The sequence below is a fragment of the Schistocerca nitens genome, chromosome 2 (genome assembly GCF_023898315.1).
Source record: "Schistocerca nitens isolate TAMUIC-IGC-003100 chromosome 2, iqSchNite1.1, whole genome shotgun sequence".
In the NCBI taxonomy this organism is placed as follows: domain Eukaryota; kingdom Metazoa; phylum Arthropoda; class Insecta; order Orthoptera; family Acrididae; genus Schistocerca; species Schistocerca nitens.
Window position 1 is genome coordinate 662,503,030 of NC_064615.1, and position 24,860 is coordinate 662,527,889.

A 24,860-nucleotide genomic window follows, 5' to 3' on the forward strand; every position below is an offset into this window, starting at 1 on the left:
TTTAAATTGTGTGCCATACAGGTAACAATGAAAGTATCAAATTCCAAATATCACTGAGAGCATTTCCTTCTTCATAGTGGAATAATTTCATTCAGAATTATTGAGCTGCTGTGAAGCATAGCATTGCGGTGCCCCATCCATCTACTTCCTGGCTCAAAATAACTCCTAGCACAAAATCACTCAATTCACAAGAAAGAATAAATGATTTTTCAAAATCACAATAGACAAAAACAGAACCACATGTCAACAGATCTTTTAACTTATAGAATGCCATCTCACACTCAGCTGTCCAATGAAACTCCACTCCTTTCTGCGGTATTTGCTTGAGAGGTCTTGCAATTTCTGCAAATTTTTGAACATATCTATGGTAAAAATTCATGATCCCCCAAAACATTTCAATTCCTTTACCTTGGTGGGCATTGGAAAATACTGAACAGCCTCAACTAGCTTTGGATTGGTATGAATTTCATCTTGCCCTATAGTTTGACCCAAATACCAAACTTCTTGCAATACAAAGTATTTCTCTAAATCCAACATTAACAGTGCTGTGCACAGATGATCAAACACTTCCCACAGCTGCTCCAAATGTTCTGTAATATCCTATGAATACACAATTATGTCATCCAGGTACACAATGCATTGTTTTGGTTTTAATTTGTGCAACACATTATCCAACAAGTGCTGAAAGGTTGACAGTGCATTTTTAAGTACAAAAGGTATGCGGAAAAATTGGAAGTTTCCAGCTGGTGCCAAGAAGCAGGTCCTCCGGCATCACTTCCACCTGATGGTAACCACTACTCAAATCTAGTGTTGTGAAGTACTGACACTGACTCAAGCTGTCCAATGTCTCTGTTATATTAGCCACAGGATACACATCCAACACCATTTTCTGGTTGAGGAACTGGCAGACACAAAAAAACAACATGCTTTGCCAGCATCTGGTCATTTTTTGTTTGCAATTACAATAGGAGCAAACCAGGGATTACAACTAGTTTCAGTTATGCCATCTCTAAGTTGCTGATCTAGAAACTCTTCCATAATTGGCTGTACTGTTGGAATCCTATGTGATACAAGCATGCCCATTAGCATGGAAGTCATTGTGGAAGTACATCCAACTAAAGGTGCAGGAGATCTTACTAGTGGTATCAGACAGACACAGTTATGTAAAAGCCTTGGAACTAAATACGGTCATTTGTAGATGGGTGCTTCACTTCCAGTAGAAAACTGGTGCTGAACAAGAGGTGCTACAGGTAATGGACTCTACAGATTAAATAATTCCACATACCCACTAAACAGTGCAAACTCACAAGACTTCAGCACTGTATGCACTAACTTCAAAGGGCAGATGGTAACTGGTCTGTTGTGACAGTGTAACACCTCTTATGTAGACGTTAATGCATAACTGTGCAACCTCACTTCTTAGCACTCACCAGTCAACAGACCCTCCTGGCATTATGTAATTCGCTATAAAATCATGGCCTAGTTCATCCTCATCCAAAACTTCTAAATTCACAACCAGGGGCCCTGCAACAGCTTTACTTCCTCGAGGTCAAAATTATCAATACTGACAGGCACTACACTAATGCCATCTACCTTCCAAATGTAGGACACACTACATCATGTAAAACAACTAACTGCATCTAGTACTTCGCCATCTGCTGAAGGTTCAACAATACACAATCAGTTGACTGGCAGGTCAGTACCGACATCAACCGAGACTACCTTTCCTGTACCTTTCAGTATGTGATCCTGCAAGTTGACTTTAAGAGACCTTGTTTAATCAGTTTCCTTGCCCGTAGGGCGGACCTTGTGACAGTAAAGGTATTCCAACTGCAGGGCCTAGCTCAAACAAAGTTCCACCCATTTCTGCCGCATGCCATTCCATGTCAATTATGCCATGATGTGCAACCAGGAAATCAAGTCTGAGAATAATGTTGTAACTACTGCTGACCATCGGAAAAACATTTGCATCGACTTGGAAGTTAAGCTCCCCCACTCAGAACTTCAACACTCCAGCACCAAGTCAATTTACATGCCCTCAGCTATGCCATTTAACATTCTGTGTGGTGTACTTAAATTATTTGCCCCAAATACTCTCTTGCTTGCAACTGATACCTGAGAACCAGTATCCAACATTTTACGTAATTTATTCCCCACATATCCAATCAAAAAAAAGTCTGCCACTGCTTTCTTACATGCACTAACTCTTATTGGGACCATGCCAAAGTAGACACCCCAAACCTTGAACCATTTAGCTACTGTCCATAAGATCTACCTGCGACTGAAACTTACATTGCTGCTGATTTCAGTTACGGCATTGCCAATCGGAGTGGCCAAATTTCTTGCAATAGCTGCAATGTTTCTGTCTACAATCTCTTTGCACATGACCCTTTCACCCACACTGAAAACAATTTGTGTCCATAATGAACACTGTCCGCCATTCATGTGACCTAACCAATGACTCAGTTTCCTCTAATGATAATGAAATATCCACTGCTTCACTCAAATACTAGCCGGCCGCGGTGGTCTAGCGGTTCTAGGCACGCAGTCCGGAACCGTGCGATTGCTACGGTCACAGGTTCAAATCCTGCCTTGGGCATGGATGTGTGTGATGTCCTTAGGTTAGTTAGGTTTAAGTAGTTCTAAGTTCTAGGGGACTGATGACCACAGATGTTAAGTCGCATAGTGCTCAGAACCATTTGAACCATTTTTTTTTTAACTCAAATACTCAGGAAATTCCAAACAAACCATTCTCGACATTTCTGGTTGTAACCCCCTCAAAAATGCATCAAGACCCCTCTGCTCTGCTTCCCATAAAGTTACTGAGTTAACCCAGTCATCATCCGTTAGCTCAGAGGTACTTACATTGATCTTACGAATACCATCAGTGAAACTTTCAGTCGATTCATCCTGCTTATGTAAAACCGTAGTAAGTTGTTCCTGACAATATCTTGCCCTGTTCTTCTTCTGATACCTCTCTAGTAACCCTTCCTGAAATTCTCATTACACATAATGTGTGCTCTACGATCTCTCATTAATTTCAGCCTAGCAATATGTAATAAATGCTCCTTACTCCAACCCCCAATTTGGTGGCTGCAGTCAAATTGTCATGAAAGATAAAAACATTTCCCCTCCTGTTTCCCTGAAAATGGGGTAATGAATCCCACAGCAGTGCCATCCAGGCCGGGTGAGTTGGGATGTGACTGTTTCCTCCCTGCCACTCTCAGCCCATTTAACTCTATCTGTAATTTATCTACCTCATCCCTAAGTTGCTCAATAACCTCAGCAGCTGAATGTTCATTCACCATGACTACAATTTAATCAAGAGAAAAGTATACCAAAAGAATATAAAAATGATCCAGGCAGAAATGTGGCACACCATCACTGTAGGTGCCCCATACTGCTGACTCCTAACTCTGTGAGGTCCGTTCTCCACAATTCCTCAGCAGTCTTGCTGACACCGGTGTAAACATGCACAGGACTCCACTACCCATTGCCATATTTGAACATGAGTTCTCTGCTGGGTGTGAGGAAAAGAATGGTTGTGACCATGGATGGTGCCATGATGACAGAATAACAGCTTTTATTGATCAACTGTATACATTGGTTGTTGGCCCCCTAGGCGAGATTTGCCTCCACTCATAATATCCTTGGCAGTGATTAATTTGGCTAGCAGATGCTCACACATACGCCCACTGCTGCAACTACAGCTGCACTGGTGTAACTGGAATCCGCTGCTTCGGTAGAGGCTCTATGACCTTGCTGGGTTGTACTACAGCAGCTGGAACCATGTGCCGTATGCCTCTGCTGTGATCGCAGCTGGAGGGGGAGGGGGGGGGGGGCGTGGTGGCAGCAGCAGGGGGATTGCCTCACAGCGACCATCCCCAGCAGCAGCTGTCTGGTGTTGGCACATCAGGGTCCCCAGCTCTGGCCCTGTTCACAGTGTTTGTGGAGGCAGCATCCCAGGATGGTGGTGACAGTGAATTACCACAATACAGCCCACTTAATGACTCTCATGACAGGTGGCTGATTGCTGATGGTGTCCAACAGCAGTGACGGTGATAACTACAGTGGTGACATCACTCTGGCATCCCCTAGTAGATGATCTGCATTATAACGGTGACTATTGTGATGACTACGATGACAGTGATGACTCCGAACTGGTGGCAGCACTTAGTGACAAAGGCTCTGCATCACCTCAATGCCTTAAAACAGCTGATGATGAGAAGCTTGCTGCTGGTCTTTAAATACAGATTTCTGCCTCTGATGTCTGTGGTTCTTCCTCCCCAGTTGTCAGTGGAATATTCTGGTGTTGCTCAGCTGGTGTAGTGAGCCGATTACTGCTGACATCCTAGAGTGCAGCAAGCTGCTTCTTGTCACGTCATCCACTGGTCAGTAACACAGTGTTCTGCTTCATGTTGCTTAACTCAGTGCTCCACCTACCCACTTGCATCATGGTACCCTACCACTGAGCTATGCATCAGAACGTAACACACATATGACTTCTGGCTCCCAATATTCCTTCACGTTTTAACTAACTTCATTAACAACTGTAAAACTCCTACCTTTAACTAACTTAATTGCATCCATCATTCAACCCTCTAATCACTATTCATGTAATTTTGAAGCTAGAACTACAAAAAATTGTGTCTGGTTTAATGGTCCAAAATAAAGAAACGTGTTTCAGCATTTTTGGAAATTTAACTCCTATGAATGTGAAATATTGGTGAAACTTTTGTAAAAACAAATCATTATTAAAGAACTCTAAAGCATTTTTTTAAAGCTACACCTATGTAAATTGGTTTTATACTTCTGAGTTGGAAATAAAAAAAAAACATGTTTCAGTGTTTTTGGAAATTCAACCCCCAATGGTGTGAAATATGGCCTGTCTGATTCATTTACTCATTATTACCAGGCCCAAAACACTATGGATAGGAACTTGAAATTTGAAGAGGGTATTGATCTTTTACTGTAGGCATCATGAAGCAAGAGGCTTTTTGAAATTCCACCCTTAAATGGGTGAAGTAGGTGTTGGGAGGATTTTTGAAAATATGTTGCTATTAAGGTAATTTTAAAGCTAGAAGTATGAAAACTGTTATTTGGTTTCACAGTCAGAAATAGAAAAAATGCGTGCTTCAGAATTTTTGGAAATTCGACTAAGGGAGTAAAATAGTGGGACGACTTCACACATTATTCTTACTGTTCACTTCTGTGCATAGAACACTTGTTTTTCTAGTGACTGATTTCCCCGTAATATTATACCATAAGCAATAAATAGATGATAATAGCCAAAAAATGCCATTTTTCTTGTGCTTTTTGCCCCCACAGCCAGATATGATTCTTAAGGCAAAATCCCAAGGGATTACTAGCTGATACAGTAGTGTCATCAGCAAATGTGGTGACTTTTCCACATTCTGTTCATAATGGCACGTCGTCAATCTATATCACAAAAGTGCCATCCCAGAACCTGGAACCCAAAGTCTGGAACCCAAAATCTGGAACCCAGTACCAGCTGCAGCGAGGCCAAAAAAATTCCATTTTCAATATTTCACATAATTACAGACTGAATTTAAAAGTTTAAAATGTTATCATAATCTACTCATTAACACATATAATCTGATGTTAAAAGGTTAACACAACAAGACTAGTATTACAGTTAGAAACTGTGTGTTTTATTGAGGTAGCGTTCCTGATTGTGCACAAACACTCAGAATTAATTCAGCCAGTATTTGGGAATGAGTGCACTTAGTAACTTGCAACAAACATTACACATAGTTTCAAACCCTTACAAATGTTTTTCTCACTGACACCTCCCCCTCCCCCCCCCCCCTCCCATCCACACACACACACACACACACACACACACACACAAAGTGATGAAAGGAAAAAGTCTCTCTCTTACTACATTTTCATTGTTCATGCAGATGAACTTTAGCAGCATGCTTACTTCTTTATTACTGACTCTATTCACAACACAGTTCCTAGACAATATCCAAACGTATCACTGAATGTAACTGCAAAATTAGGTCATTGATGACACACAGTTCAGGAGATATGACATCATAAACATTGAGATGTGCGGAGAACTAGCTTTTGCTTGAAATAGAGTGCAAATCGCCTCATTTATATCCATCTAGTGTTTTATAATGACAACACTTAGTGTCTTCCAAGAAACTTTAAACATAATTTCAAATCTTTCCGATACTTTTCTTCTCTCTCACACTTAAAGGAAAATATTTAGCACTTTATCTGATTTGTAAAGTAATCAGATGTTTAAAATTTAGTACACACACCCCTATTTGCTGTACGAGAATTAGTTCTCAGGTGTTACAACCGCCTGGCTCCCACAGGAGATCACATGTAGGCTGCCCTGTATGAGAAGCATGTTGGGTGGGTAGTATTGACAAGCCTCATAGGGATTACCCATGTGGATTGGCATGGCTGAGCAGAGAGAGTGGGGGGCAGGGTGATGATATGGATGGAGAAAGGGGAAAGAGAATATGGATAGAAAGAGAAGGAGAGGAGATGATGGGTAGAGAGAGGGGGAGGAGAGTGCCAACAGAGAGAGAGTGGGAGAATGAGTTGTGCAGAAAGAAAGAAGGGAGGAGGAGATGATCAGAGAGAAAGGCAGCAGGATATGGACAGAGAGAAGTGGGAGGAGGTGAAGATGTAGGAGGCAGTTGCAGACTGTAGAGTTGTAGTGTGCAGTTGGAAAAGGAAGAGGGGCAGAAGGAGATGGACAGAAGAAGGGGGAAAGGCATAAGGACAAAGAGAGGAGTGAAAAAGGTGTGATTAGAGAGAAAAGGTGGAGAAGATTTACAAAGAGAAGAGGGAGGAGGAGATGGAGAAACAGGCAGAGTCAGGAAGAGGGGATGGACAGATGAAGGTGGGAGGATGAATTGGACAGGGAGAGGGGGAAGAAGAGGTGGACACAGAGAGGAAACATGAGGAGAAGTGTGCAATATATGTGTTGAACACATATCAAGCAAAGTCATGGGAAAAAGGCTAGTTAATAAATATTAAAAAACCAGAGGGTGCAATAATGAACCTTGAGGCATTTCAGTCACCATACAGCGTTAGTCTGAAGGTAACTCAGCCACCATGCATTCCTTCAATGATACATTTCTGCTGTATATCACACAGATAAGATTAAAGCCTCTTGCCTACTATTCCACTTATTATTAGAATCTTAGTTTTATTCATGAGGATATAGTGACCAACACTCTCAAGACCAGACAAGTGATCCAGCAGAGAGGATGAATATCACTGGGTAGTTTTTGTATTTTCATCAAGAAGCTATGTTTGCAAAGAAGACATGAGTTCCAGTGTACTTTTCATTCATTTCTTTTGTTAGAATTTGTAGCTGTAGTGGTAATAAATAGTTTATATCAGAGATGGAACCATTTCCCATTTAAATTTTGGGGACCCAGGATTGATTAGATGAATGAGTTTTAGCCAAAACTGAATAATGCATTGATAAATGTTTTGCGTTGTGCCAAAAGCTGAAATACCAAAACAAAACGAAAAACTACTATGTAAAACAAATTCTGTGGAATGCTGAGGTGTAATTTGAAACAGCAGGTTTGCTGATGGTTTAATTGAGAGACATTGTAACAGATTTGTTTCAGCTATTTTGGAGCATTGTGAAGAGTCAAACAAGTTGATGAAATATGAAATCAGAAAAGTCATTTGAAAATATAACCTGTTCACCAATTAAAACCTTTAAATTTAACATAAGTCAATTTTCAAAATTTTTTCAGATAATAGAAAAAATTGGAAATGTTTGACAGAATTTTCTGGTATATTTTTCAATCAGAAGCTGGTGAACTTCAAGTTACAAAGACATTTATTCATCTATTGATGAGCCATTTTCATAGTAGAGTTGGAACAACATGCTAATATTATGTATAGAAAGTGGCTTGAAAAATGAACTGACTAGTGAAAGCTGTCATTACTTATCTAAGACTGACAAATGTGCACTGAAAATTAAAAATGACATATAATTTGAAGAGGAGACTGATATTGCTGATAGACAAGAAAATACAATCATAATGGGTACTGATAAAAAACTGAGTTTACTAGAGAAAAAAATAAGAAAAGGTTCCAATTAAGAACAGTCAATAAATGTGAAACACAATTCTCAGCACATTTATAGGAGCACCATAAATTTTCTCTATTATTTTGTAATGCTGAAGCTGCTCTTACATCATTTACTGGCAATCATGAATCTCCACTTAATAACTGAATCTTGGACTTTGAGGAGACAGTGTTTTTAATGGGTTGCAACCATATGGATATGCTTATTTGAGCAAAAAAATCACTGTATAATTTGGCTCAGTTTTTTATTCATGGCAAGAAGGGTCTTACATCTTGAGCTGCACTTTAGAAGACTTCATCATGAAGATAAGTACTGCTGAGAACCACAAAGTGCTGTCTTGGCAAAAGAAGAAACAGGAAGAGTGTCTTCAAGAATATTTTTTCATAATATAAGAGACTGGTACTTAAATGATTTCCTGTTCCAATATGAGGCAGATGAGACAGAAAATGACTCTGACACAAAAGTTTTGCTGTATGGTGCTGGAAATGTGAAATAGCTTCATGTAATAATGAAGCATTATGTAAGACCTATTAGGTCATTACCAAAAGAAATATTGTAACCAAAGTGCAGAAGTGAAAATTTCAAAAACTTCAGTAACAAAAAATAGTAAATAATAATATCTGAATAAATACTTCAGATCCAAGCACACATTTAAATATTTATTTTGAACTGATGACAGGTTTCAACTCTGATGTCATCTTCAGATCTGCAGTATGACAGAGAAGCATATGACGTATGTAAACATATTTTTTATGCCAGTATTAATGAAATACGTAACTGTAAGACTTTGCATATAGATAACATACCCCATATGTTTCAAAATTATGTCATACATTTTGACAACATTAAAGATTTAAATAGTAAAGCAAGCTCTACCAGCAGGCAGATCACAACCAATCAGCATGCCATTAACAAAAATACTATTTACAATAATGGTGACATGTATCTTTTGCTGATCCCATCCAACCATACAAATGCTTGTCTGCAGCTATACGGAGTTGGGCACTGTGACAGGCAAGCTACCTCTTACGTCCGATAGGTGGCAGTGTGGTAACAGATGTTACTGTTTGCAATTGCATTAGATAAATTGTACATTTTGCTTAGCAGAAATCTTTGCAGTAATGAAAGTATTTCAAATCTGATGTTAAAGTAAATTATGAACATTTTGTTAAGTTTATATAGTGGCAATAGTTGCCAATATACAAGCTTTCATAATGAAGCAATATCATCATTTAAGTAATAGAGTGCTAACAAATTTATATTATGCAATGTTTATGTTAATATTTATAGGATTTAAAAGCAATCCAGCAAAGGTTAGATATTACTGCTACATCTAAAACTTTCTCTGTATTCATATTGGTGGCAGATATTACACCATGAAGAGATGTGTGTCCCTGTTTATGCCAAGTACCATCGAATAGTGCAATCAAGTCTCTACTACCACTGTTTTCTATTACTGCCTCTTACATAGCTTTCTTCACAGATTCTATACAGACATCTTCTACTTTAGACCCGATAAATCTATGATAGTTCACAAACTTCATTGGGGATTTGGAAGACTCATCATGCCACAGAAAACTGCACCTGCAGTAGCACCCTTACCAATTGTACACAAGGCATAAATAAATCTAATGTTGTGTTCATAGATTTTGCTACCATTTTCTTCATTTGGGGTTACTGAAACACTGTTACAAAAGGTGGTCATGTATGAACACTTAATACACTTCAGTTCCATTTCACTGGCAAGACTTACATGATTTTTTATAGAGTTCCATACTGACTTCACTATGCTGAATACATCTTACACAGTTTGCAAAAATTCCATTGAGAACTGACATATTAAATATTTCATTCACATCCAATTTGTCAATAAAACATTCATACTTTTCACTAACTGAACCAAGCTTCCTCTACAAAGTACTTTCTTTCTCCCTTTCATTGCAATGGGCAAGGGTACTAGCAAAGTTAGGCTCACAAACTTGGTTATCATCTCTATTATTTATGGTAATAACACCTACCTTTGGCTGTCTAACATTTTTTCCTTTTCTTAAAAGCCTTCAGAGGATTTCTAGTCACTTTAAATTTACCCATGATTATCCTTCAATAAAACAGATACTTCAATGAACAGAATTCACTATGAATATTTTCAGGATTACAAATGAGTAAATAAACATGAAACACATGACAATCTAGCAAGTGATATATATTGAACTATCACAGGCTAGCCACAACACTTATTTTGTCTCACACCACTAAAATGTACAAAATGAGCATGTAGATTCACGAGTACAACATTTGACAGCAGTTTACCAATGCCTCAGTGGGTCACACCCATGCAGAACATATTTCAAAAATATTTTAGAAATAATTGCAGACTTCTGAACTGAAAGGGGAAAGTTTGAAGACTTTTAACATGCAAAAAAGTAAAAGTTGAACATTTCATGATTTTGAACCTTTCAGGAGACCCTTAAGAAATCAACAAACACATCAAGAAAAGAAAGAAGAATTTCACTCAAAAACTACGGAAATCTAAAGGATGTTTTTCATTGCAGAATTGCTGGTCACCCTATATTTTATTTTTTCTGTAGTGGATACTAACTTTTGTAGCTCATCATTAGATATTTCTCCTATGAAATTATATATTTCAATGTGAAAATTCTCTCACTGATCCCTGAAATGCAAACTATGTCATACTGACTCTATTATACATTGATATTTATATGCACAATGATGAAAACATAGTTTTGGTAAAATAAAATAACAGTTTGCAGTCTTGTAGCAAATCTGAGAGAAAAATTTGAGATACCTATAAGAAATAAAAAGACTGACCTGGCCACAATTTGTTGGTGGTAGTAGTAAAAGAGCTCACCAGCACGATCTGTACCATTCATTGGAAATGGTCCTTGACCTGGATAAATTATATGCCAGTACCAGTGACATAAGTTGATCCCAATATCCTCACGGAAATATGCCACACGATGTTCAGGATCAAGGTTGGATGCAGTGTAGTCCACTGGAATTTCAATAGGAACCTGTTCCAAGTCAAACATATTTTCTGAGTAAAAGGTATAACTGTGAACTAGGAATCTAATAAGTGTAATCTGTACATAGTTACACTGTGGGAAAAAATATACTACAGTATGAAACAAGACACAGACCTTACTTTTAATATAGATGTCACATAGCACATAGATTCAGCAGTCTCTTTATGGTGCATACAAAAGCATGTCAACAGTCAGTAAGAGTTATGCTAACTGAGGTATAATTGTACACTGACAGAGAGTTATGGATGTTGCTCACAAGGAAAAATACCTCAAACAAAATTGTTAAAATTGATAACTACAGGAAGAGATCTTATATCTTACTGTACTGGTGTGAAATAAAAGAGCTATGCTATAAACATTGTGAAACCAACTGCTGGAAACTTTTGATAGGCTACTTACCAATATGTGTGCATTTAATCTGTCATGAAGTTTCAGTATAGTACTTTGTACATACACCACTGATGAGTGAAATGTCCACTCTGATAACATGCTATTGTCTGTAGCTAACCTACTTCTCTCCTCCTTCTTACAGGACTGCCCATCCATCAGTATATGAAGGGATTGGAAGACAAAATGCTAACCCACAAGAGCATATTTTAAGATATTGTATATTATCATGTGGTACATTCAAAAACACAAAAGATAAAGTGATTAGTCTGAGTTGCATTAAATTGAGGGTTATCACCTTCTTTTGCCTGTCACGCTTCACTGTCAGTGAGCTGGCAGCTCAGTATAGTCAGCTAGAGCAATGTAGCAAAGCAAGTGTATGTGTATGAAAGTATGTGTGTGTATATGTACTCAATATTTCTAAAGAAGGATTTGTCCAAAAGCCAGCAACATTCTCAGTATGTTTATGTGGCCATCAATGACTCAGCAGCTCAACTATTTGGTGATTTAGGTTTTCTGTGGTTTTCATTAATTACTCCAGGAAAATGATAGGGTTGTTCCTATTACAGGGCTATGGCTGGTTACCTGTCACAGCCTTGCCAAAGTAGAAATGTTACGTATGTAAATACCAGTATATATAAACTGCACTTCAAGCAGAGACCTGTGGAAATTCCTAGCTGTTACAAGAAATAATAATTCCATTGTAGCTCTCCTTACTCTCACTTAGAATATATGAAAATATTTGGCAGGCAGTAGAACATCATGCAAAAATACAATGTGGAGTCAGAGTGTAGCTGCTTTTAGTAATAGTCAACATTCATTGTGGAAGAAGGAAGAATAGTTAGGGTTTAAAGTCCCTTCAAAATCAAGCTCAGCATTCACTGTGATAGAGTGGCGTTATCTTAAATCAATAACCAAAAGGAAATCAAATGATTTATGACAAGAGACCCACAAATTATTCATGCTTTTGAAATAATAACACTATCCATATTGAATGTTGAAGTCACATGAATTTTTATCTCACATTACCTGGTTAAATAAGATAGCATACAATTCAGCATTAATAATAAGTAAACATAGTAACTCAGCATTTATAATAAGTAAACATAGTAACTCAAAAATACCATTGAAATGTGAACAGCAGTCTTGTTATAAAATAATCAGTTAAATCAAACTTCTTTAAACCCTTTGCTCACTAGCACAACAGAACAAAATGCAACAGAAATGACTGGTTTTTACAATCAACAATCATATTACAGATCATACAGAAAAGTAGAAAATCATTCAGGAAAAGTACAGATGAAACCATCTGCCTACTTGAAAACAAAAATATATCAAACACAGATTGATGTCCATCACAACAGAAATGTCATTATTTCCAGAGTAATTTATTGTTAGTACCATTAAACTGTAATTTAGTTCCAAGATAGGAAACAGTGCAATAAATGTGGTTTATACTCACCCTTGAGCCTGGTGGCACGATGTTTGCTTCCTGTCTAGCTTTTGAAAAAATCCCTCTATCCATGAATTTGTCAGGGAAAACCTCAGCCAATGAAGGCAAAGGCAGGTGCAGTGTATCTGTTCTGTGTGTTATAGCCACTGACATTGCATAAACAAAAAGATAAGGATTTATACGCTCTCTACAGTAAACTGAAGCAGATAGAAGGTCTTCAACATTCTCCATCTCTGAAAAAAATGGAATAAAGTTATTTTAACAAAACCAGAAAAAAGAAAGTTAACCTCTGGTCAGTCATACTGAAACTTTGATTTTAAGAACAACAATAGTAATACAATGACTAGAGACAGATAAATAATTTTGAAATCTTTGTTTAGTTTACCTTCATCTCATTATAAATCAAATAATATTATACCCAATTGGGGTCTACTGTGTCTACATAAAATAACACTCTGTATTCAAATCCATCATAGCATCACATTTACTTTTTGCACATTGTATATGTCTGCATTCATTTTTATCTCTATGGTATAATAGGAGATACTGGAAAATGTGCGGTATTTGAGTACATGTATGCTTCAAATTATTCTTCTCCAAAATGTGAAAGAGAAGGGAAGGGCCTACTAACCATCTATGAAATACAATCACCATACAAGAGATGAAAGAAATATAAATGTCAAAACACATTGAGACTCAAGATTTCAGAACTGTTCTAGCAGTTCATTTATAGTTATTTAAAGGTAGTTTAGAGTGAAATAAAGCTAAATACAAGTTGTATAAATTGTTAAAGGAAATAAAACTTGCTCGGCATGCCTAAGGAGATATGAATGATTAGTGCTTGGAGCAGATTGTATCAAATAAGATTTAAGTTCTAGAATACAGATAATTAGCTGCAAGTAATTGATTGCTCAATTGATAGGCTGTCATCATGTTCACAGTTTGAGCTTCACCCTTTCCTCCAAAACTAGGAAAATTAGCAATAATCTTATCTGATGTTAAAGTATGCTAAATGTTGCTCTGAAAGTAACTAAGAGCACATGAATTCCATGGAGTGTATTCTTCACACCCACTGCAATCCACAACTAGATACAGTACAACAACCTCATCTAATGTTAAGTCCTCCAAAGTTTACCAAATCTTGCTTTGTAAGTGACTATGAACAGATGAATTCCATGGAGAGCTCTCTTTACAACTAATGCACTTACTCATATCAATTAAGAACAGGGAGTATGTAATATTGTGGGCCATTCTTTGGAGAGGCACATTATGTTTACCATACTGATTGATGTTGTTCAAAAGGATTAAGCTATATGCCAGAATCAAATTTCACTCTCTCATTTCCCCACCTCACTGACACTGAAAATAAAAACACACACAGTTATCTAAACCAATCAATTACTGAAAAGAACTAGTAGTCAAACATTGTGAAGAAAATGTGTAAATGAACACAAAGTAGGGAAACCTTTCTGATCATATGGCTGAAAATACCCTTTTTGGTTTTCCAGTGAATACAGTCTTAGAACTTTCCTTTAGCTTCCTCTTGTAAGGTTTAATTTGTTATGTACTACACACAGTAAATGGGACTTGCTAAACACCCATCTTTGTAACCCTGCTTATGACAAAACGCTGTTTTCCACACAGTATCTGGCTACTAATTCTTCTTGTGGTCCCTATTATTGTGTTGTATTTGTAGTGTCACAGGCTATTTAGTAGGCAATAGCATGTCACACTCAATGTTTAACTTAGTCAATGAAATATATTGGAAGATTTCATAATGAGTAAGTTCGGTAAAGGTCCAGTCAGCCCACTATCTGGGGAATGTGGGAAAGTTTGCGCAGAGATGGAGTAATCCATGAAAGCCATATGTCTGGAGAGTGGTACATGTGTTACAACATTGGCACTTTCTGTGATGTGGGGCCACGTACTCCTTGCGGTGCCATGCCAGAGATAAGCTTGGCCACTGGAATAGCTCTGCAGATGACAATGCATGACTGGCTTTTTCTCTGTGCAGAGATATAAAATTTGTCAATTAGGACTGTGGGTGAAGATGTCACATGGAGCACACTGTCTGCTCTGGCAGTTGTAATACTAACCTGGTGTTCTGTAAAATGTTAATGTAAAAGTTATTTATGATGTTGAAGAATATACAAGTTAGACTGACATCCAAGTATTTGTTGATATGGTGATGATAGTTGGAAAACAGCCTCTCTTAAAGCTCCACGCGTAACTGCCAGGTGAAGAAGAATGGTTATCATGGCAGTCTAGAACTGAGTAGAGGGTCCAGACAACTACTGCAAACAGCCTCTGGATTATTTAAGGAAATTTTGAGTCTTCAGAACACCAGAAAAGACAGCATATGCAAGTTATGTACTATATATGTAAGTACAATCATCAATAAAGTCATTGCAACACTGCACTTGGCTATTGTGACAGGACAAAAATAACAGTTGAGCAGTGGAAAGAGAGTGATTACCACAAAATATGATATGTTTTAAAAAATGTAGATTTTGCTAAGAAGTTGGACTTGTTGCCCCTGACAACAGACACCAGCAACACTGTACAAAAAAAATTATATTTTGGAAAGGCAAAGTCAAGAAGAATTGTTTGTTAGCAGTCAGAAAACAGCAAAACCCTCTGACTACAGTGGATTATCAATAAAATACGGAGAAAGATGACAGTTCATGAAATATAAATCAAGGAAAACAACAAATTAGGAGCAGCCATCCAAGCAGCTTGATGTCTATGAGCAGCTGTCCCTGCTTTGATTACTCTTTGGGAAATCTACGCCATGTGTTTATGAGACTTCACTCCACTATGCCAATGCTGGACAACCTACCACTCTCACAGTCCAGTCCACACACCCGATGAGCCGTTAAAGTGCCAAACAAGTACTGTTAGTAGTTAGGGTGATGGATTGAGATATTCAATAGTTACACACAATTTCTTTAGAAAAGAAACTGAGTTGTACATGATAGTGATACTGCAAGTGGGAGACTTGGTGGTTAAACAAAACACAATTCTTAAGAGAATACTGGATATCCATACTTATATGCCAATAATAAGACATAGAATGGCATCGGAAACACCCGTAGGGCTCTGTGATATCCTAGTTAAATTAACAAATGAGTTAAGAAATGAGTTAAGAGATGATTTAAGCAAAAAAAAATTGATGATAACACAAATGAGTTGATCAGGAAAATCAATGATTCAAAAACAGAATTGTTTGCTAGCACAGAAAATACAAAGGCAACTTAGAAAAGCTGGAAAAAGATTTAGATGCCCAAATCAGAGAATCAAGCCAAGCAAAAGTAAAAACAAGTGATAGAATTTCAGACTACCAAAAATCATTAAATTCATATAAATAAAAGGCTGTAGAGGAAAGTGAGAAACAATGTGATACAGTGAGGAATGAGGTACGAGAACAGTTTTTAGAATTTAGCAATACTTTAGTGCAAATGAGAGAGAACAATGAACGTCATTTCCAAAATGTGCTTTACACATGAAGGACATACAAAACGGCTGGAGATTTTGAGGATTGTTGAGGAAACTAGTCTGAAAGTAACTGGCATACTGTATAAAAAAAAAAAAAAACATTCTGCTGTGATGGGGACACTTCTGTGGCTCAGATTATTCCAGAACTTCAAACAATTTTAAATAAGCTACCACACCTTTCTAGAGGTTTATTAGCTGTTGAAGTTTTAGGCAAACCTTTCATAGAGACCATCTACTAAAACTGTTTCATTTGCCTACCGGTACTGTAATACAGCCCAATGATATGCAAGAAGTGATGGCGTACAATTTACTTAAGCAAATATAAGATTGCACAACTTTAACAAAAATGATAGTGCATCAAACTTATCTATTTATGATTTAGTATTAGTGAAAGATCACTCACAGAATTTGGGATTGAAAAAGGAAACAAGTAAATTTTTTCTGACTTATGTTGGCCTTCATAAAATAGTTGGAATTTCACATCCTAAGGCAGTGTTCCTAGCGAATCAAGTAACAGGCAAGGAAAAATGCCTATATAAAACAGAAATGATTAAGAAATTCATTGAAACCTCAGGGACACAATGGTCCAAAAGTGTCCTATATTATTACTAAAATATGTCTACAAAAATACAGTGTCATTACAATGTCTCAAGCGATGTAGGACTCCAACTTTAATTGTCCGTTTATGGGGATATTTTTTTACTTTTTATACAATGTGTGTATGTTGACCTGGTTTTATACACTTTTACAGGGGAGGTAATGAACAGAAGAATTAAAAGTCTTGAGACTAATGGTTTTTGCGCATGCACATGTGCGCGCTCATGCACACACACGCACACATGCGCACACACACACACACACACACACAAACACACAGACACACACACACAAATACACAGAAATACACAACACAAACCCAGCCCATTAGACAGAAGTGAATTACATGCTAACATCTCCTTGTACAGATAACTTTAAATTGAACAACAGGAGAAAAGGGGTATGAAATTGCTACAAAGCAACTCCATTGTTAAGAAGGAAACACATAATGCTTAAAAGGAGAGGGACAATGTAAGCCTACTGGGAGTAAGACTGTGAAATATTAAAGGAAGAAATAAATAATTCAACAGTAGTTTTATGAAGGAGAATGTCAGCCAAAACAAAACAGAATAGGCAAGCAGATCAGATGCTCCATGAAGTAGCATCATGGGTAGTGAAACACATATATATATATGAAGATTAGGTGGTAAATAGCCTAGGTGGACTCATAACAGAGACATCCTGGGTTAGGCAAGGTGAACCTACGGAAGAGATGAGCTTGACTTTTTTTAAGACTAGGTAGACTCACAGATGAGATGACTTATATCTAGGTAAGGTGGACTCATGGATGAGCTGACCTTTACAGTTGTAGGGAGTAGATTAAATTTTATGTAGAACACTGACTCATCAGGTATTTTGAATAATGGAGGGATATCTTCCTCTCTGAATGAAGGTAACATATCATTTGTTACAAAAATGAAGTTAAGAGACAGTTTTATAAAGGCATCCTCCAAACAGGAAGAGCAGCATTAATAACAATGATGATTTTTTCAGGAGAATAACGAGTTATAGATTATGTTGTAAAGGAATGCATCACCATACAGTTTCCTTTCATATATCTAAAAACACAAATGATGTGACTTACCGAACGAAAGTGCTGGCAGGTCGATAGACACACAAACAAACACAAACATACACACGAAATTCAAGCTTTCACAACAAACTGTTGCCTCATCAGGAAAGAGGGAAGGAGAGGGAAAGACGAAAGGATGTGGGTTTTAAGGGAGAGGGTAAGAAGTCATTCCAATCCCGGGAGCGGAAAGACTTACCTTAGGGGGAAAAAAGGACAGGTATACACTCGCACATACACACATATCCATCCGCACATACACAGACACAAGCAGACATTTGTAAAGGCAAAGAGTAAAAACAGAAAGAGAAAATAAGATGACAGGAAAGATTTCGAGATGCAACAGTGACAATAACAAACGTAATTGTTGGGTTCAAATTAATGATATGAATATAATAGAGGGAAACATTCCACGTGGGAAAAATATATCTAAAAACACAGATGATGTGACTTACCGAACGAAAGTGCTGGCAGGTCGATAGACACACAAACAAACACAAACATACACATGAAATTCACCTACACATGTATGTGCGGATGGATATGTGTGTGTGTGCGAGTGTATACCTGTCCTTTTTCCCCCTAAGGTAAGTCTTTCCGCTCCCGGGATTGGAATGACTCCTTACCCTCTCCCTTAAAACCCACATCCTTTCGTCTTTCCCTCTCCTTCCCTCTTTCCTGATGAGGCAACAGTTTGTTGCGAAAGCTTGAATTTCGTGTGTATGTTTGTGTTTGTTTGTGTGTCTTTCGACCTGCCAGCACTTTCGTTCGGTAAGTCACATCATCTGTGTTTTTAGATATATTTTTCCCACGTGGAATGTTTCCCTCTATTATATTCATATCATTAGTTTCCTTACATAGGTAGATTAAAATAAAATTTTAAAGAATGACATTCTAAAAAGTATGCAAAGGTATACAAAAAAGTAAAAATAAATTACAATGTAATAATGAAGTTTCAGTTTTCTTTTGTACTCAAAAAAATATAATAACATAGCTAATATCAAACCACATGTGTTAAGTGTGACACTGAGTCTCACTAATAAAATATTAAAAAGAAGCAATGCAAGCTCAATGTAGACCAATGATTCTGACATCTCATGCCTCCATGGTGGGATACGTCATGTCACAGGCTCTTTCGTAGGAAAATAGCATGTCTCACACAAGGTACAACTTAGTCAATGGAATATGTCAGGAGATTTCTTAAAGTGTAAGTTAGGCAGAAAGACTGGAGAGCCCCACTGTCTGGGAAATGTGGGAAATTATGTGCAGAGACAGGGTAATCCATGGAAGCCATAGGTCTGGAGAGGAGTACGGGTGTCACTACATCGCCACCTGCCATGATGTGGGGCTGCTTACTCATTGCTGGTGCCATTCCAGAGATGAGCTGAGTCCATGGAATAGCTCTGCTGATGACAATGCATGAATGGCTTCTTCTCTGTGCATAGATATCAGATTTGTTGATTTGGACCTTGGTTAATGATCTGTCACATAGAGAACATTGTCTACTCTGGCAATTGTAATACTAATCTGGTGTTCTGCAAGATGTTAATGTGAAATGATGTTTATGATGTTGAAGAAGTTAAACTGATGTTTGAGTATTTGTTGATTTGAGGACGTTAGTGGAGAACAGCCTCTCTTATAGCCCCACCTCTCTTACAGCCCCACACATAACTGCCAGGTGAAGAAGAAAGACTATCAGAGCAGGCCAGAACCAAGTAGTGGTTCCAGTACACTACTGCAAACAGCGACTGAATATAGCGACTGAATTATTTTGAATATCGTGAGTATTCAGAACACCAGATGAGATGGCATACACAATGTCATGTGCTACGTGTGTAAGTACAAGCATCAAACAAGCTACCGTGACACTGCAATTCTTAACATACATTCAAAAGATCCTGTTTATTTACACAACAATTACTCAAATAATCATGGTTTGCACAGGGAATTTTTGATGATGTAACCAAAGTGTCAGAAAAGTACCCTTTTAAATTTGCTATGTTCCAAGTTGAAATTCAGATGTTGAGAGTTCTTTTCATTTACCAGTAGTCCTCAGAGAACAAAAGGTTCACCATTCTGTTTTACCAATATGCCTCAACATATTTTAACAAAAGAGATCAGGTACACTGTTTTCAAAAATTAGAGCTGGTACGAAAGATCTGTAGCATCCTGTGATTATGAGACACAATTTACACTAGTTACCTCACATACACTGCCACATCAACTTAAGGTGATAGAACACTGCATCAGCTATTTCTTCTTTTGGTAAACCAAATCTGTGATTACATTATCATCACACACAGATTTACTATTTGACTGAGAGTATACCTTACCCATGAAAATTTTGACCAGCTCTGCAGCATATTCTCGGTGTGCTGGTAGGAATATTGAAAAATTCTCATTCCAATCAAGTTTCATGGGAGAAGTTATATCAGGCAGCTTTATTTGCTTAATATCAACCTGTTGCAGGCTTCCAGGAAAGCCACTCCTGTCGACAATGTCCACAGTTTGAAAACGATCACTCTGCAATATTTACAAATTAATCATTTTATATTATTCGAAAAAAATGCTAATGACAGTAGAATTAAGTAAGGGTTAAAAGTAAATCTATAGAGATGTATTGAAACATAAAGTATAAATATATGTATGTTTCAAGTTTTTATACACTTCTATTAACCATTAAGAGTGACACATCCATACTATAAGCTGAAAATTGTCAGCTAGTGTCCATGGTCAAACAATAAACAAATGTATTATAACATATACAGAACAATCATATACTAAAACAGCCATGAAAATGTATTTTTGTGATGACTGTATTGCAATATCACATCATTATCTTTTAGTTGTGTATAATAATTATACCAAGAGAATAACAATGACATTTAAAAGACTTAATATTAGTATAGTAATTCTCAGTGACATAAACATAAACACTGTAGAGAACACACAAAAGAATATATACATCATAGACTGATTCTACAAAATGGCTTGAAAGACTTGATTCTACTTATCCCAAATAGAATAGGTCACCAAGTGCAATAGCTACAGATCACATAATTGCTACTTGTGAAAATATTAACTATTTCTATTAATGATAATTTATTAGACAGGTAGGCCAAATGGTAGTAAAAGATTGCAGTGGTAGATATAAAAAAGTAAAAGTTCATGTATATGACAGAATACTGTAAGTTGGCAGTTGGATTGTATAATTCTAATAGAAATTCCTGAATGGCAAATACACACAATAAGGGAAAGGCAACTACTTACCTATTGAAAACTCATGCATGATGCACAGAAACATGTAATAGAAAACAGTTAACACTAGTTTTCTAGCTCTTACTCTTTTTCTAGTAAGAGTACACGCATTCTTACACAAAACCACACAGATACCCAGGACATACACATTCATGGTAGTGACAAGACTAATTATTGGATATCGATTACTGAAAGCAGTTGCTTGTATAGATGAAGGTGGGAGGGACTAGGGAAGAGCACGTAATACAAAGGAGGGAAGCAGGGTAGTGTGCGGTAGGTCTTTCACCAAATGACTCAGCAGCTGCACAACAAGATGAAAGGAGTTCAGAGGCTAGAGTGTAATAAGGGCTACAGATTAGATTAGATTAGATTAGATTAGATTTACTTTCATTCCAATTGATCCGTAGTGAGGAGATTTACTTACAGAGAGGGAGAAGGTGGGGGGAGGGGGGAGGAAGGTGGTGATGAAGAGTGAGATAGGAAGTGGAGAGAGTAAGGGGGAAGGGTGAAAAAAAGAAGGGGAGAGAGAGGAAGAGGGAGAGTGAGAGAGAGAAAAAGAGAGAGTAATAGAGAGAAAGAGCGAGAACACATGAGGGGGGGATTGGTTGGAGAAAAGGCAGTATATGATCTGGATGGGGAAGGAGTGGAGTGGATAGAGGGGAGAAAGGAAAATGTAAGGTGAGGAAGTGGAAAACTAGTTAGTGGAGATTTAGGGTAGGGGGGATAGTGAGAGTGCAGGATATGCTGGAGAGACAATTTCTACCCACATAATTCAGAAAAGCTTGTGCTGGAAGGGAGTATCCAAGTGGCCCAAATGGTGAAGCAACTTTTGAAGTTATGAGTGCTGTGGTGCCCTGCATATGCAACAACTGGTTGGCAGTGGCCATTCAGTTGGTTAGTTGACATTCACACATAGAATGGTTCACAGCAATTGCAGCATAGCTGATATATAACATGGCCACTTTCACGAGTGGTCCTGTCTTTTATTAGGTAGGAGATACCTGTGACTGGACTGTGACAGGAGGTGGCAGGTGGATGTATGGGACAGGTCTAGGCCTTGCAACGACGTCAAACACAACATAATGACCCAAAGTAGGGCAGGATTGAAAGCGGGATTGGAATAGGAATGGACAATGATATTCTGTAGGTCACATGGCTGGTGAACCTCTATTTTGTGTTTTGTGAGTAAGATTTTGGATATGATATCCCACACCCCAGAACACAGCAATAGGTTGTCAGAGCCCTGGTGAAGGATGTGGTTAAGCTCTTCAAGGCCAGGGTGGTACTGAGTGATTAGAGGTGCACCAATCAATGTCTAGTTAACAGGGTTACTGCAGTCAGAGGAGGAGATGGTGTGGGAGAAGTGTTCATGGATGATCTGGACAGGGTATTGTCTGGAAATTAATGCTCTGGTAAATTTATCAGCGTATTTCAACAATCGCTGTTTTCCACTGCAATTGTGGGATATATGGGTGGTGAGGATATATGGAAGAGACTTTCTGACATGTAATGGTTGACAGATGTCTAAATTGATAACTGGCACACATGATATAAATGGATGTATTTGGAAATTTGTTGTAAGTTACTATGGAACCAGACTGCTGAGGTCATCAGTCCCTAGGCTTACACAATACTTAATCTAACTTAAACTAACTTATGCTAAGGACAACACACACACCCATGCCCGAGGGAAGACATGAACCTCTGGCGGGGGGAGCTGTTCAAGCTGTGGCAGGGCTCCTCAGACCACACAGCTACCCCGGGCAGCACGGACCTATTTACATAGCCTTCTGAGAAGTAAAGATCAACATCTAGGATGGTGGCTCATTGAGTTGAAAAAGGACCTGGTGAAGCAGATTTGGAGAAGGTGCTCAGACTATGGAGTAAGGAGTAAAAGATTATCCTTGCCATGAGTCCAGATTGCAAAAATCTCATCAATGAATGTAAATCAGACAAGAGGTGTTGATTGGACTTGATGGCACGTGACTACCCATGACAGTACCACTGATCTGTCTGTAGTTCCAGTGTTCAAAAGTGAAATAATCAAGGGCAGGATGTGACTGTATAGGAGCATTAAGAAAGAGGTGGTGGCTTTGGAATCAGAAGGAAATTGAGAAAAGTAGTCTTGTATGGCCACAAGGCCATGTCCATGTGGGAAGGTGATGAATAAGCAGGTCGCATCAACAGTGTCCAACAAAGAATCTGGTAGTAATGAAACAAGAACTGCAGAAATGCAGCAAAGAAAGTGAGCAGTGTCTTGAATGTTGGTTGGGAGGTAATGTACAATGGTTTGGAGGTGCTGGTTAACAGAGGTAGAAGTTCATCCAGCGGAAACATTGACCCCAGCCACAAGGGTATGAACAGTGGTGAGGCCCGTGGGCTTGGATTTAAGAAGTTAGGGGAGTAGGTAAAATTCAAACAATGAAAAAACCAGAACGGAATGTAGCATATTATGAAAAGGAAAGTTTCTACTCACCATATAGCAAAGACACTGAGTCACAGAAAGGCACAACAAAAAGACTGCCACAAATAAAGCTTTCAGCCAGTAAGGCCTCCAGACACACACTGACATGACTGAAGTCTCAAGCAAATGAAGCCACACTGTGAGCAGCAGCACCAGTGCATGATGAGGGTGGCAACTGGGTGGGGATAAGGAGGAGGCTGGGGCAGGCAGGGGAAGGGGAAGTAGGGTAGGTATGGTGGACAGTGAAGTGCTGCAGGTTAGACGGAGGGCTGGTGAGAGGTGGGAAGGGAGAGGTTGCAGAAAAGCAGAGAAGCAAACAGACTGGGTGTGATGGTGAAATGAGGACTGTGTAGTATTGAGATGGAAACAGGAGGGGGCTGGATGGGTGAGGACAACGACTAACAAAGGATGAGGCCAGGAGGTTACGGAAACATAGGATATATTGCAGGTAAAGTTCCGCCCTGCGCAATTCAGAAGAGCTGGAGTTGATGGGAAGGAGCCATGTGGCACATGCTGAAAGCAGTCATTGATACGGAGGATGTCATGTTTGGCATTGTGCTCAGCAACAGGGTGGTCCACTCATTTCTTGGCCACAGTTTGTCGGTGGCCATTCATGCAGACAGACAGCTTGTTGGTTGTCTTGCCCACATAGAATGCAGGACAATGGTTACAGCTTAACTTGTAGATTGATTTCACCAAGTAGCCCTGCCTTTGATGAGATAGGTGATGTTTGTGACCGGACTGGAGTAGGTGGTGGCGAGAGGATATATATGACAGGTTTTGCATCTAGGTCTATTTTAGGGGTATGAACCATGAAGTAAGGGATTGGGAGCAGGGGTTGTGTAGGGATGGACAAGTATATTGTGTAGGTTCGGTGGATGGTGGAATACCACTGAAGGAGGAGTGGAAAGGATAGTGAGCAGTACACTTCTCATTTCAAGGCACGATGAGAGGTAGTCAAAACCATGGCAGAGAATGTAATTCAGTTGCTCCAG

General features: G+C 38.4%; 1 protein-coding gene across 1 annotated transcript in view; it reads right to left on the reverse strand.

Moving 5' to 3' along the window:
- LOC126236773 (phenoloxidase 1-like) overlaps positions 1 to 24,860 on the reverse strand; it is a 275,588-nt gene that overhangs the window by 148,325 nt on the left and 102,403 nt on the right. The window contains exons 3-5 of the mRNA XM_049946348.1: positions 20,477 to 20,666; positions 12,992 to 13,215; positions 10,928 to 11,130 (exon numbers count right to left, since the gene is read on the reverse strand). Coding sequence (XP_049802305.1) covers positions 10,928 to 11,130; positions 12,992 to 13,215; positions 20,477 to 20,666 — 617 coding nt within the window. The remainder of the gene's footprint in view (positions 1 to 10,927; positions 11,131 to 12,991; positions 13,216 to 20,476; positions 20,667 to 24,860) is intronic.